General features: G+C 43.3%; 1 protein-coding gene across 2 annotated transcripts in view; it reads right to left on the reverse strand.

Moving 5' to 3' along the window:
* Positions 1-16559, reverse strand: part of TMTC3 (transmembrane O-mannosyltransferase targeting cadherins 3) — a 140795-nt gene that overhangs the window by 95894 nt on the left and 28342 nt on the right. For both annotated transcript variants that reach the window (XM_040344164.1, XM_040344165.1), the window contains exon 4: positions 14855-15073. In XM_040344164.1, coding sequence (XP_040200098.1) covers positions 14855-15073 — 219 coding nt within the window. The remainder of the gene's footprint in view (positions 1-14854; positions 15074-16559) is intronic.

Genomic DNA, 16559 nt, shown 5'->3' on the forward strand with positions numbered 1-16559 from the left:
AGGAACTTGATTGGTCCAGACTTCAACCCGATAGAACACCTTTGGGATGAATTAGAGTAGAGACTGCCCGCTAGGCCTTCTTGTCCACATCAGTGCCTGCCCTCACAAATGTGCTTCTGGAATAATGGTCAAACATTCCCATAGACACTTCTAAACCTTGTGAACAGCGTTCCCAGAGGAGTTGAAGCCGTTATAGCTACAAAGGGTGGGCCAACTCAATATTGAACCCTACAGACAAAGACTGGGATGCCATTAAAAAAAAAAGTTGGATGCAGCATGGGACCGATGCTGCATCTGTCACTCGCCGCCTCTACACCGAGAACGGAGCCATCAAACATTGCTAATAATCTCACAGATCCCTGAGAGGAGAGCTACTGACTGTCAATCAGCAGCTCTACACTCTGCCCCTCCATGCTCACTGGAGAGCTGAGCTGGGGAGGGGCGGGGAGCGGCCGTCTCAGTACCTCAGCGACTCACTGAAAGGCTGAGATGGCTATCAGTCCAGGACTGATATTAGTGACGACTTTAGACCGCTCTGCTGAAAATGGATCACAGGAGTGCAAAACTAATTGCATTCCTGTGACCCATAGGAGAAGTCCAGCCAAACAAGCTCAGGCTGGACTTATCCTTTAAAGTTCATGTGCGTGTAAAGGCAGGCATCTCAATACATTTCGTAATAAATATCTATCTATACACATATCTCATTGCCATGGATTAATTGAGGACATTTTGCTGATGATGTGGTTTCAGCCACAACATCTGATGAATAGCGAGTTGCAATACATTACATTTTTGTTTTTGGGTTTAATACCACTTAACCACTTAACAACCGGCCCATAGCCGCATGTTGGCTACAGGGCGGTTTGATAACTCTGGGAGGACATACATTGACATCCTCTCAGAATCAAGCGCCCCCTGGGGTGCTTACGTGGGAGCATCACGGATCATGGTAAATGGCCGCTGAGAGCGGCCGTTTACCACGTGATCGCTCCGTCAAATGATGGAGCGATCACATGTAAACGAACCAGCGTGATGTCCGGTTTCTCTCTCTCTCCGTACAATGTGAGCGCAGAGGGGAGAAATCAAATGCAGTAGCGCTGTGGGCTGGATGTGTAGTGCCCACAGCGCTGCTCAGTTGACAACTGCAGCCTCTGCCATCCCTCCACCATACTCTGCATTTTGCCATCCCTCCACTATACTTTGGATCCTGCCATCCCTCCAGAAGTACCCAGCCGTACCCGGTCTCTGTATGTGACCAGGCTGTGGAAGTCTCCCACATGTGGTATCACTATACTCAGGAAAAGTAGGTGAATCTATTTTAGGGTGTCATTTTTGCTATGTACATGCCATGTGTTAGAAATATTGTATGAATGGAAAAAAAAAAAAAAAAAGCGGTTTCATTTTTTTTTTAGAAAAAAAATAAATGAATGACAATGTTCAAAAAACTCATTATGCTTCATAGATTATATGTTGGGGCGTTGTCTTTCCAAAATGGGGTAATTTTTTGGGCCGGTTCCATTGTCCTGTTGCTCCAGGGCCTTCAAAATTGTAATAGGTAGTCAGGAAATTGAATGTGTAATTTATGCTTCAGAATGCCTGAAGGTGCTCACTGCATGTTGGGCCTCTGTATGTGGCCATGCTGTGTAAAAGTCTCACATGTAGTATCGTCAAACTTTGGAGGAATAGCAGTATGTGTTTTGGGGTGTAATTTATGGTATGCACATGCCGTGTGTGAAAAATAACCTGCTAATATGACAATTGTGTGAAAAAAAAAAAAAAAAAAAAAAAAAAATAGATTTTGCAAAGAATTGGGGGGGGGGGGGGGGGTGACAACTTCAAAAAACTCAACATGCCTCTTACTAAATACATTGGAATGTCTACTTTCCAAAAATGGGTCATTTGGGGGGTATTTGTACCTCCCTGGCATGTTAGGGTCTCAAGAAATGTTCAGGTGTGATAAAGTTTCAGATATTGGCACCATAGCTTGTGGACTCCAATTTTCACAAAGACCAAATATTATACACCGATTTGGGTTATTTTTACCAAAGATATGTAGCAGTATAAATTTTGGCCAAAATTTATGAAGAAAAATTACCAATTTGCAAAATGTTATAACAATTTTTTTTTTACAGAATTTTCAGTCTTTTTTCTTTTATAGCGCACAAAAAATAAAAAGCCCAGAGGTGATCAAATACCACCAAAAGAAAGCTCTATTTGGGGGGGGGGGGGGGGACGACCAACACTTCATATGGGTACAGTGTTGCATGACTGAGTTATTGTCATTCAAAGTCAGAGCACCGAAAGCTGGTCTGGTTAGGAAGGGGGCTTAAGTACCCAGTGGTCAAGTGGTTAAGGCCTCGAGGGTTCACACCATATGTGCATAACCTGGTGGTTAGAAAAAAATTTGACTGTGTCCAGGACTGATTTAGCACAGCTATCTGCACATAACTGCAGGTAAATCGCAGCATACTATTTCACCTGCGGAAAGCAGTGGCAACGGGGAAAGAAAAACAGGAAATGGCAAGAATGTTCCACTGCAGCTGCACGTACATGCTGCCAATCGAAACATACAACTGCATGTGATTCTTGACATTTCAAAATAAAAAAAACATGCGTTTAACAGCGGCAGAAAAGGCCCAACACTGGTATTGCACGCAGTTTTTTCTTTGCAGAGATATGTTACAAATTCTCTGCAAGGGCAAAATTTTACATTCTGTTTTCTGAAAAGCCACTTCCCCATCCTGCAAGTTATTCTACATTAGGTAAACCTTGTTTAATGTCAGGAGCAGTTCAGCTCCGCTTCTTATTCTGGTTTGCTTGGATGTATGTGCTGCACGTTTCCCAGACCTCAACATTAGGATTGTTTCTCAGCCTCCCTCTCCAACTTGCCATTCACAAAACAAAGCATGGGGGGGGGGGGGGGCGCTTACACACGAGCAGGCAGAAAGTACGGAGGGCACTGTATTGCCCATGGCATGTAAACAAGAAGATTCTCCTAATAAAAATCTGCATAAGGAACAGAATGTATAACTGCTTGAGCACTGTTAAGTTTTATTGTGCCTGCATTTGGGTTTCAAAGCGGAATTTCAGAGAAACAGCTTATTGCACAGCTCTTCATATGTAAACTGTTCTACCTGTTAAAAGTGATCAAAGTATTTTTTCCCTAGACATCAAACACATGTCTTGGACATTCACCAGTAGCAGCAAAACTTTGTTCGGGAACATAACCCTTCCTACGGACTGAAAAATTAAAGAGCAGCAGCCCACCGATAGGTCATCCCTCTGTTAACTCTGCCTATGGTTTGTATGCTCCCTATGACCCCTGTCAGTTTTTCAGGTGGACCCAAACAAACAGACCACCCATTGCCCTCTATGGAGCGGCAGATGTCGGTGAATATCCGATCCTGTCCGCAAAAAAAAAAAAAAAAAGAAGATGGATGGGGCAATCCGTTGCCCATCTGTCTGGCAGATCGCATAACAGTTGGACAGCCGGTCCGTTTACAACTAACCGACCATACAGGAAAACATAAGCGGAGCGAACAGGGACCCGTCATCTGCCTGCTCAGTGCAGATCAGCAAGCCGATTCTCCACTGAACAGGGGGATCTGTCGCCGGAGTCCACCCATCTGAAAGGGGCTCATTAGCACATGTGGACTGCAGCAGACCCTGACCGATTTCTAGGACTGGTTTTCCGTCTGCTGTGAAGGAGTATACAGGGGAAAAAATTCAGGTACTTTACGCTATCTGCGTTCGAAACTGCATTAGTGATATTTTTTATGTACAGCTGCACCAATAGGTGTTTTGATAGCTGCTTAGTGTTCATCTTTTTCGGACAACTAAACCCAAGAGCAAACATTTTTAAATTGCAGTTTACCGGTCCTTCGATGTGTTGGCAGCATTCGTTTTTTTTCCCCCCCAAGAGGATGCAAATTCCATGTCACTTCTTGTCAGCTCATTAGAAAGCAAAACAATCTGATCCTTGTTCTGAAAACTACTAGTCCTATCAGCCTACATGCAGTAGAGATGAATAAAGATGGAAATATTTGATGACCAGACAGAAATGGAGGGAGGTCGAAGCAGCAATAGTAGTGAACAAGACCCGCAAGGCTGAAACGCGTTTTGCTGTCTGACTTTTATGGAGAATCAATACATTTTAAGGATTTAAAAGAGCAAGCAAGGAATTGCGGACTATCTTTTTCTCAAGAGGCAACAATGGTTCCCACCATAGATGCAGTAAAGCGTGTTATTGGCAAAACTGCCAAAACCAATGGATGTTCCACTTCCAGGCAGCAGTCATCAACGCTGCTAAAGATCTAACAATAAGCCCCACGTTATGTTAGGTCTTCACTCTAAGTGCTACAGTATGTCAAGTTCTGTGGTGAGGATTCCTCCTACATGTAATAAAGAACGACAAGCACATCTGGCGACATTTTACAGACATGAATAAAACTCCACTTCAGCAAGGCTGATTGACAATGTCCCAAACTTCTATCCTCGGTCTAAACCCACATTTCTTTCTAGAATATGAGACTGCTGCAGAGAACATAGGGAGGCGCTATGGAATACCACAAGCAGATGAAGTCCAAAATTACTTCCTCCTGAAAGCCGGTTTACGTGAAAGGTGACAACCAAGCAATAGGGGTTGCCGAATTCCAAGAAAAAAAAAAAAAAAAAAAAAAGTAGGCATTCAGGATATTTCATTTTTAACTAAATATATTGAAAGCAAGGGAGGTAGTATATCAATTCAACAAGAGGTTAACAAAGTGACTGGACATATGTTTTAAGGTATCTGAAACAAAGCTATGAAAATGTAAAAACTCAAAAGCCAGTCAATTCTATTTAAAGAGCCAACAGCACTGAAGGAGTCAAAGAATGTGTGCTTGTGTTAAAATAAGTGCCAGCTGTAGGCTTGGAGAAATGTACGCTCAATACTGTGCTTAACACATGTTGTATTCCTTTGTACAATCATAGTCGGTTTTCAAGGCAAACCTTTTTGAAGTTAAATATCTTTAGACCCCCCCTCTATCACCTAGGTACATATGCTATGTATTTCTATATATGTACATAAAATGGAAACATCTGAAATTAGAAGTACTTGGAAGAAGCACAATTTAAAAAAAGGGGATTCAGTCAATTGTGTGATCTATGCTTTAGGAACGCTTCATATTCCAATTATCCTTCAACACCTCCCATAAAGTGAACACCCTTTGCATATGCCATGGCATTTCGAGCTGCCTTTTTGATTAGATCAGCCTCCAGTGGCTGGCTTGACTGTGTGTATACCTGGAACTCATCTAATGAAACTGCACACCAAGGGCCAGATTCTCGTACATCGGCGTAAAATTGTGCGGGCGTAACGTATCTGATTTACGTTACGCCTCCGCAACTTACACGGGCAAGTGCTGTATTCTCAAAGCACTTGCTCCGTAAGTTGCGGCGGCGTAGCGTAAATCGGCCGGCGTAAGCCCACCTATTTCAAATTTGGATCAGGGGGCGTGTTTTATGTAAATGTACTGTGACCCGACGTGATTGACGTTTTTCCCGAACGGCGCATGCGCCGTCCGTGGAATTTCCCAGTGTGCATTGCTCCAAAGTACGCCGCAAGGACGTCATTAGTTTCGACGTGAACGTAAATGACGTCCAGCCCCATTCACGGACGACTTACGCAAACGACGTAACTTTTTCAAATTTCGACGCGGGAACGACGGCCATACTTAACATTGGTATGCTGAACCTATGCCACCATATAGCAGGGGCAACTATACGCCGGGAAAAGCCTAACGTAAACAGCGTAACTTTACTGCGTCGGCCGGGACTTCGCGTATCTACCTAATTTGCATACTCGACGCGGAATTCGACGGAAGCGCCACCTAGAGGCCAGCGTAAATATGCATTTACGATATGACGGTGTAACACAGTTACGCCTGTCGGATCTAAGGGAAATCTATGTGTAACTGATTGTAAGCATCAGGCGCATAGATACGACTGCGCAACTTAGAGATACGACGGCGTATCTGGAGATACGCCGTCGTATCTTGTTTAAGAATCTGGGCCCAACAATGCAGGGCCTTGGACGGGAGGACAACTGTAGAAATGCTAGTGTCCTGCATACCTAGAGGTGGCAAAAAGGTAGAACAATTAGAATTAGAGGAAACGAGTGGGAGTGCTGCGAGATTCCCCAAGAAGATTTAAAGGGATACCAAGGCCCCTTACACACTCCAGTGAGTACCATTCATATCTGTGCCACTTCTAAGTCTAAGTCTACTACTTTGGTCCGACTTTGATAGTCTGTAGACCTCAAGTTTACACAGGCATTCCCTGAAATCGCAGCCGCAAAGTCGCACGGCTTTCAAGTCACAGCAGTGCGACAGGGTCCTAAACACACACTGTTAAATTTACATTATTTCTGTATGTGGATGATGGCACTGGCCTTATTTTAACTACTTAAAGGCCAGCCGCAGCAGTTGGCTCTCCTGGGCAAATTGCCATCATTGTACTTTAAAGCGATTGTAAACCCGCATCAAAATTATTATTTTTTTTTCTCCTGCAAGGCAAAAGTCATAATGAGCTAATATGCACCGCATATTAGCTCATTATGAAATACTTACCTCGGAACGAGGTGTGTAAAACTTACCTGGTTCACGCCGAGCGAGAAATCATCTTGCTCTGGCGTGTCTTCCGGGTATCGCCGCTCCAGCGCTGTGATTGGCTGGAGCAGCGATGACGTTACTCCCGCACGTGCGCGCGGGAGATTTAAATTCGGCAAGGTCCGGTGGCTGCCGGTCCTTTAGCCGAGGATCCCCCCTGCGCATGCGCCGCTGACGTCAGCGGCGCATTGCGAGGGGAATATCTCCTAAACCGTGCAGGTTTAGGAGATATTCTTTATACCTACAGGTAAGCCTTATTATAGGCTTACCTGTAGGTAAAGTCATAAAGTGGGGTTTACAACCACTTTAAGAGCTCTAGGGCGTGCACGTGCGCCCATAGTGCGAGGCCAGAGCCGATGCGCATGGCCACGATGTCCGCCATCCACCTACGATCGCTCCTGAGAGAGACAGAGCGGGATCTGTCAATGTAAACAGACAAATCCCCGTTCTGTCAGGGGAGGAGAGAGAGATCTTCTGTTCCTAGTGATCAGGAACAGCAATCTCTCTCCTCCTTTAGTCACTACACCCCCCTCACACAGTTAGAAACACCTCCCGAGGGAACACTTAACCCCTCGATTGCCCCCTAGCGTTAAACCCTTCCCTGCCAGTGACATTTATACAGTAATCGTGGCATTTTTCATCGCTGTATAAAAGGTCACTGGTCCCAAAAACTGTGTCAAATGTGTTCAATCTGTCCACCCCAATGTCGCAGTCCCACAAAAAAATATTTAATAAAAAAATGCCATAAATCTATCCCCTATTTTGTAGACACAATAAGTTTTGTGCAAACCAAAATCAATATATGCTTATTGCGATTTTTTTTACCCAAAATATTTAGTATAGTATACATCTATCTATAGTATAGAATACATATAGACCTATTTGTTTTGGGTACAGCATCACCGACGCAGTGTCGCATCACAAAAAACAGCCTGGTAATTAGGGGGGGTAAATCCTTATGGTCCCTAACTAGCTAATAAAAAAAATCAATAAAAAAAAAAAAAAAATCTAAAAAAGTATATTTTTCCTAATTGATATACAGCCGTCAGATGATCCAGCTCTTTCCCAACCTGTCTGCAGGGAAACAAGCAGGTGGAACTTCTAGTCCTCTGCTGATGTTCAAAATGTAAAAACAAAGTCTTTGTACTACAAAGTAAAAATAAATAAAATCAATAAACGGTTCTTTAAATTGTCATATAAAAATGTTTGAAATCCAATCTTTATTATTTTGTGGAAATAACAGCGTGGGTGGATTTCTGACAGACATGAGCTCTGTCATGTGTCTCCAACCTGTGTCCTAGAATAAGAGGGAGGTGAAGCCAACATTAAACTACAAGTAATCTCCCACCCCCATTGTGTTTAGATGGTTGGTGGGCATTGAGGTGGTAGGAAGCAGGGTTGCCAACCGCCAGTAAATTTACTGACAGTTTTTTTTTTTTACAATTGCCAGCAAATACCAGGGGCTGATAATTTCATGCTGTGTTGACTTAAGTGAAAAATTAAGCAGATTATATTATAGTTTTTCCATATCATGTTTATATTGGTTAAATATTCACTGTTAGTTTTCAATTAGGAGCTCTGTAATTTCTCAGGTTGTCCGTAAAAATTGTGCTCCGCCAGCAAATTTTCCATGTTTTGTCAGTTGAGAAATGCTGCGGGAGGTTGGCAACCCTGGTAGGGAGGGAGTGGGCTGTCATATACCACATGGGCGACTCTATAGTCACATGGGCTTCTTAGATGCGATAGGGAAAATGCTCAGCATAGAAACTCACTGAAAACTGAGCATGTGCAGAGTTGCCACCATAGCTGCAAAATCCATAGCTGCCATGGGGACCTGAACAGAAAATGGAGCTAGAGAGCAGCAGGATCAGGTTTTGCAGAAAACTGATCTCATAGTGACGGAGTATGAACAGCATGTACTTCAGCACTTGATAGTTTTTATGAGGTTTGTCTAGTGACACTTTAAATAAATGACATGAGCCATAAACTCCAACATCGACCGGTAATGACATATGGGTGTGGACAGTAAGCCTTTCAACAATTTTTCACAAACCACCTAGATAAGTTATTTGCTGAATAGAATATGCGTTACACACATTTCTTTACTATGGCTACACAAGGTGTTGCAATAGTTGAAAGTTGAAAATTGATTTCAACTGTGCACCCAAAATGCTCGGCTGGAGTTCCTGACCTAGCCATAAGCACCCAACCGTCCCTTAAAAAGAAAACTAGCCTTATCAAAACCGAACATGCCTTATGATGTTTTATCTAACAGCAGCAAAGCGATGAAGTAGGTTGTTCTGTTGTACGACGTCTGTCAACTGCCGATTTACCAAAAGCTACTCAAACCAAGAAGCGCAACACTAAGGGGTCCATTCATAAAAAATAAAAAAAAGGAAGCATGTATTAGCCATTCGTCTAGCTCCATCTAGTGGCTGCAATTCATTATTTTTCTACTGCTTATAATAAAAACATTTGGAAGAAAAAATAGCCTAAACATTAGCTTTTGCCCAATTTGCACAGAACGAATGTGCATGCAGATTCACTGTATGATTAGCTATGACAATTTTGATATTATTGTAATGTATACAATATCTCACAAAAGTGAGTACACCCCTGACATTTTTGTAAATATTTTATTATATATCTTTTCAGGTGACAACACTGAAGAAATGACACTTTGCTACAATGTAAAGTAGTGAGTGTACAGCTTGTATAACAGTGTACATTTGTTGTCCCCTCAAAATAACTCAACACATGGCTAAACTGCTGGCAACAGAAGAGTACACCCCTAGGTGAAATTGTCCTAATTGGGCGCAATTAGCCATTTTCCCTCCCCGGTGTCATGTGACTAGTTTATGTTACAAGGTCTCAGGTGTGAATGGGGAGCAGGTGTGTTAAATTTGGTGTCATCGTTCTGGCTCTCGCATACTGGTCACTGGAAGTTCAACATGGCACCTCATGGCAAAGAACTCTGAAGATCTGAAAAAAATTCTTTGTTACTCTACATCAGTGGTTCTCAACCTTCTAGTGCCGTGACCCCTTGATAAAATTTCCCAAGTTGTGGGGACCCCTAACAGTAAAACTATTTTTCTAGCGTGGGATGTCAGCACCCAAGGAAAGACAAGTAGTTTGCACCCCCTAACCCACAGATACTTAGCACTCCCCGAGTCCCTTCCACCCCTTATGGTACTCACTGTGTCTCCGCAGCAGTGACACCTATGCCAAAATCAGGAGATGGGGTCTCCTCCAGCCCCTCCCACTTCACATACCTCACCAGCCAGCTGACATCTAGTCTCTGCCCCCCAGTCACGCCGTGAACTGAATGGGTGGCTGCGAAGAGGCTGAGTGGGCGGGCCACTGCAAGCTCCAGGGACAGCCCTGATGGGTAGCCATGAAAAGGCTGGGAGAGCGGTGCAGGATTCAGGAACAGCACAGGATTCGGTGACCCCTGGCAAATTGTCGTTCGACCCCCAAAGGGGTCCCGACCCCCGGGTTGAGAACCACTGCTCTACATAAAGATGGCCCAGGCTACAAGAAGATTGCCAAGAGCCTGAAACCGAGATGCAGCATGGTGGCCAAGACTATACTGCGGTTTAACAGGACAGGTTCCACTCCAAACATGGTCAACCAAAGAAGTTGAGTGCACATGCTTAGAGTCCTATGCAGGGGGTTGTCTTTGGGATATAGACGACGTACGAGTGCTGCCAGCATTGCTGCAGAGGTTGAAGGGGTGGGGGTCAACCTGTCAGTGCTCAGACCAAACGCTGCACACTGCATCAAATTGGTCTGCATGGCTGTCGTCCCAGAAGGAAGCCTCTTCTAAAGATAATGCACAAGAAAGCCCGCAAACAGTTTGCGGAAGACAAGCAGACTAAGAACATGTCCTGTGGTCTGATGAAAACAAGATAAACCTATTGGTTCAGATGGTGTCAAGCGTGTGTCGCAGCAACCAGGTGAGGAGTACAAAGACAAGTGTGTCTTTCCTGCAGACAAGCATGGTGGTGGGAGTGTCATGGTCTAGGGCTGCATTAGTGCTTCTGCCACTGAACTGTAGCTCCCTATCGAGGGAAACCATAAATGGCAACACATACTGTGACATACAGAAGCAGAGCATTATCCCCGCAGGGCAGTATTCCAACATGATAACAACCCCAAACACACCTCCAAGACGACCCCTGCTTTGCTAAAGGAGCCGAGGGTAAATGTGATGGACTGACCAAGCATGTCTCAAGACCTAAACCCTATTGAGCATCTGTGGGGCATCCTCAAACGGAAGGTGGGGGGGAGCGCAAGGTCTCTAACATCCACCAGCTCTAAGGTGTCAAGGAAGAGTGGAAGAGGACTCCAGTGGCAACCTGTGAGGCTCTGATGAACTCCATGCCCAAGAGGGTTAAGGCAGTGCTGGAAAATAATGGTGGCCACACAAAATATTAATGGGCCCAATCTGGACATTTTCACTTAGGGGTGTACTCAATTTTGTTGCCAGTGGTTTAGACATTAAAGTGGATGTAAACCCACTCTCATCCTTTCTAAACTACTGCCATAGTTCTGATCTATAAGGATATACATGCCTCCTGCATGTATCCTTACCTGTCAAATGTCTCTCCTCTGTCTGTTATAAGAACTGAAAAACTGCAGATTCTGTGGGTGGATCTGTTGTCTGGAGCTTGGTGGGTGGAGTTGTGATGTCAGTTGCCTCCCTGCCCACCACTACACTCCCCTTGTCAACATGCATTTTCTCCTATGTATTCCTTACACTAAATTCTGCTCTGATCAGTAACATCCAGTCAAAATCCAGAAAAGTAACCACATGACTTCAGAAAAGGAGTAGGGGTGGGAATTAAAAAATAATGCCCGTCTCAGGTTATTGCATGAGATATGTCAATAACCTGTCATTCACAGCAAGGGGGCAGAATGGACAAAAGTTTTCTCCTGTTTGTCCGTTCATATCACTGAAAAAAAGACAAGGATTTCTTGGAGCTGGATCAACTGTGGCAAAACTGGGCACAGATGATCGGAAATCTTAAACTCTACATTGTGATAGCAAAAAAAATAAATAAAAATATTCGGATTTACATCCACTTTAATGACTGTGTTGAGTTATTTTGAGGGGACAACACATTGACACGGTTATACAAGCTGTACACACACCACTTTGATACAAGTGTAATTTCTTCAGTGTTGTCACATGAAAAGATATAAAATATTTACAAAAATGTGGAGGGGTGTACTCACTTCTGTGAGATACTGATAGAGATATAATCTCTATCGATATCACACAATATTGTCAAAGGTATAGGGACGCCTGCGTTTACAGGCACATGAACTTTAATGGCATCCCAGTCTTAGTCCATAGGGTTCAATATTAAGTTGGCCCACCCTTTGCAGCTATCAAAGCTTCAATTCTTCTGGGAAGGCTGTCCACAAGGTTTAGGAGTGTGTCTATGGGAATGTTTGACCATTCTTCCAGAAGCGCATTTGTGAGGTCAGTCACTGATGTTGGATGAGAAAGCCTGGCTCACAGTCTCTACTCTAATGCACCCCAAGGGTGTTCTATGGGGGTTGAGATCAGGACTCTGTGCAGGCCAATCAAGTTCCTCCACTCAAAATGTATGGACCTTGGTTTGTGCATAGGTCCAAATCATTTGGTGAAGGGGGCATTATGGTGTGGGGTTGTTTTTCAGGTGTTGGGCTTGGCTCCTTAGTTCCAGTGAAGGGAAATCTTAAGGCATTATTATACCAAGACATTTTGGACAATTTCATGCTCCCAACTTTGTGGGAACAGTTTGGGGTTGGCCCCTTTCTGTTCCAACAAGACTGCACACCAGTGTACAAAGCAAACAAAAGGTCCATAAAGACATGGATGAGCAAGTTTGGGGTGGAGGGACTTGACTGGTTATCACAGAGTCCAGCTAAGAGAGGGGCAGGTTATATAGCACAAGCACAATGCTGACTGATCTGCTATAAAAGGGAACAGGATCGCTCTCCCCTTTTTTTTTTTTTTTTTAAAGGGATGCAATCTGGGTGATGGAGGACTCTTTTTCTGGCTTTCATTTTCTTTCATCCACCTGGCTCCCCTGGGAGAGGGATTCTATGAGAGTTTTCCCTCCAGGAGCCTTCCCAAGTATAAGAAAGATGTGACCCGGTTCCATTTCTCCTTCTTTGCCCGGGGAAGGCCAGGTCTGAAAGGGACACACAACATTGGCAGGAACCAGCATGGGTTCCCAGGCCAGGGGGCTGGGTGTGTTCACCGTCTGCAATGTAGGGCACTTTGATGTGGGGCCTCACGCAGTAGCTGATTTTTCCCTGTGTTCTTTTGTTGTTTTATATCTCCACCATAGCTCAGACCTAATCACTCCATGTATGTTCTGTTGGGGCCTAGTCCATTTCCACTGGCATTCAAGTCTGCGTTCAATTGCCCTGTTAGTTTGGTCACACAGGCTTTAGGGGCATTCTTGTGATTAGTTGGCCAAGGCATCACCGAGACTGGTTTCTTGATTACTGATATTACCTTTTGTTGCGGTGAAGAAAGCCAATTTTACTGGACCGATTGCCTTTTGAATGGGAGGGTCTGGTTCAATATAATCAGCTAATGATGCCAGTCTGGTTTTCTTTAGAAGTATTTAAAGTGATTCTAAAAGGCCTCTCCTGCCCCCCCGGTCGACTGCCCCTAAGAGCAAGTCTCTAACTATATGGGCACTCATGCAAGCCCCCTCCTCAGCTGCGCTCCTGAGAAATATTGTCCATTCACACACTGAGCGTAGCACGGCTCTGCTCATTGGTTCACTAGCTGTGATTGACAGCAGCAAGAACCAATAGCTCCCACTGCTGTGTGAGCCAATGAGGGAGGAAGAACAGGAGAGCCGATTCTCATATGCACATCACAGGATTGAGATGGAGCTCAGGTAAGTATAAAAAGTGTCTGGGGGTGGGAGCTGCACTCAGAAGGGGTTTTTTTTTTTTACATCAATGCATTAAAGTATGAAAAAAGTCTGCCTTTAGAACTACGTTAGAGTGGAGTTCCACCTTTTTTTCCCCCCAAAAAATCTTAAATAAAAAAAATTATACTCACCTGAAAGGGCGGTTGCTATGCGAAGTAGATCTTCTGCCTCTTCCTCCACCGCGGTGGATCTTCTGCCTCGTCCTCCGTCCTGGTGTCTTCTGGGAAGTGTGTGTATCCCAGGAGGCAGTCGCCCATTCAAAAAACACTGCGCAAGTCGCGCATGCACAGTAGGAAACGGGCAGTGAAGCCTTAAGGCATCACTACCCGTTTCCCTTAGTTAGGATGGAGGCTCCAGGACCAAGCAATCGCCGTCGGGGGACGGACATCGCGGGCTACTAGGACAAATAAGTGTCCTTATTTAAAAAAAAGTCAGCAGCTACAGTGTTAGTAGCTGCGGACTTAAAAAAAAAAAAAAAAAAAAAAAAAAAATTGCGGGTGGAATCCCGCTTTAACCATTGTATAGTATCTAACCTATGCCCAAATTTCTCGTGTCTTCGTGCAGACTTCTGAGAAAACCAGTGAGCCAATCATACAAGCAGGAACTTTTCTGGAGGAATACCTTTTTTTGGAGTGCACATTTTTGACAGAGGGGGCCACTGTTTTGCAAGGTGTAAACAGGGCCATCTATATCAAACTGAATCACTGAACAAGGGTGGGGGCCTTCAACACCATCCATCTTTCAGATACAGTATAATACCATTTCAAATCTCTACCCTGGCAATCAGACAATTCAAACCTTCAGCCAAGCGAATCGAAGGATTAGCACCTATGCAGGCTTCCTGAAACTAGAGATGGGATTGTGCAAGCAAAACAGGGTGGTTCTACAACTCTCATTCTGCTCTTGGATAATCAATATCTGCCATGACAGACGCCATCGTAATTGGATTAAGGCATTTGTGCTACCCGTGTAGATATAAATGTTTGGATATCTTCTTCACGCCGATTAGAACAGAAGATGAGGCTTAGATACGCGTTTTCAACATTAAAGAACAAGTCGAGTTAAATGTGAAATTATATATATATATATATATATATATATATATATATATATATATATATATATATATATATATATATATATATATATACACACACACACACATATATACACATACACACACACATATACATATACACACACACACACACACACTGCTAAAAGAAAAAAGGCAATGAAGAAAAATAAAAACCTAATACTTACAGCTTCAGTATGTATTGGATGAACGGCAAACAAAAGAGCTGCAACCAGGCTGGATTGGTGGTCCAAGAACAGTTTGCAAACCTTCAAGAAAATGACGCACACCACAGCATGGAGAAGGAGATTTAGAAGATGGTAAGAGACTGCATTTAATTCACTGAACAAATAGTTCAGACGAAAGGTCAGGACCGTGAGAGGACGATACGATTTATGACTTCTCTCCTAAAAAGACACAGTGAAGAAGATAAATCACATACAGGTATGTCAGGTATAGAAATACAATATAAAATACAAGAACAGAAAACGACAATCATCCTGACCAAAGTCATGTCTAAAACGATCGCTTTGCTGTAGAAACATCTTTTTTAGCCAAGTCCAGCTGGTGATCATTATGCACTTGAGAATGCTGTAACAGCAAAAAAAAAAAAAAAAAAAAAAAATAAGTGATAAAAAACTGTATTTTTTACTGAAATAGTAGTCTTTTTCTGCATTAAGTAAAAGTAAAAAAAAAAAAAAAAAAAAAAAAAAAAAAAAAAAAGGGTGGACACAAAAATGCTGGTCCCAATTTACTCGTTTTTCTCTAGTACACAGCATGTTAGAAGCTAGGATCAAATCACAAAACAATTGAGAGGAAGCTTGGCCTCTAGAAATATATCTTCTAGCAAGCTGGGGACATCTGTTAGAAGTAGTGTGATTGTTACCATATTAATGATCTTCTAAGGAAAAAATAAATGTTTTCTTTAAAACCACTTCAGTCCCAGAAGATATGGCTGCCCAATGACCAGGCCATGTTTTTGTGATTCGGCACTGCGTCGCTTTAACTGACAATTGCGCAGTCGTGCGATGCTGTAACCAAAAAAAAAAAAAAAAAAAATTGATGTCCCCCCCCCACATAAATACAACTTTTTTGTGGTATTTGATCACCTTTGCGGTTTTATTTTTTTGCGTTGTAAACAAAAGAAGAGCAACATAAAAAACACAATGTTTTACTTTTTGCACTTCAATACAGTGCCCTGTATTGAAGTGGTTAAAGAAAATCTTCACCCTAAAAAGGAAACGCTGTCTCTCTGATCCAAGATGGAGAACTGTGATCATTGAATCAGAGACGGTGTTTCCCACCGCTGGTCAGCTGGAACTTCCACCTGCAGCTGTCTTTACTCCCAAGAGGGAATCCCGCTGAATGTTATGAATTCATTGATATGCTTTTTTTCACTCCTATCTTGTTAGTGTTTTTAACCCTTCCTTGTGATTAAAGTGTTTTATTACTGCACTTAGAAGCGCCTTCTCTTCGGCTTTGTTTTTCCTATAGATTGTGCTTCCCTCTGAAGTGCTTTTATGGTGAATTAATCGCATTTCAAGAGCCAGTCATGTACTGTTTAGGTCTCCCTTTCTATCCAGAGTGCCCTATTCTCCACATTCCTTTTGTTTAAATATGCAGCTACCATTGCCACACCTCTGGATCATGGTTCCAGGGACCCATTCACTTGAATGGTTTGCATTCGGTTCCTGGTACTGGCTGGCGAATGTAACACGGTGTCATTTGTGCCATAGCCATGAAGCTAGCCATTGCATGTGTACATCCCGCCCTGGCTGCTTTTTTAGCTTAAACAGGGGCATTTAGGGGGAGGTAAAACAGGCATGGTTTACCCGTGTGTTTGAGGGTTTAATCGCCCAACGGGGAATGCGAATGCAAGTACAATATTTTAAC

This window comes from Rana temporaria, chromosome 3, assembly GCF_905171775.1.
Source record: "Rana temporaria chromosome 3, aRanTem1.1, whole genome shotgun sequence".
In the NCBI taxonomy this organism is placed as follows: Eukaryota; Metazoa; Chordata; class Amphibia; order Anura; family Ranidae; genus Rana; species Rana temporaria.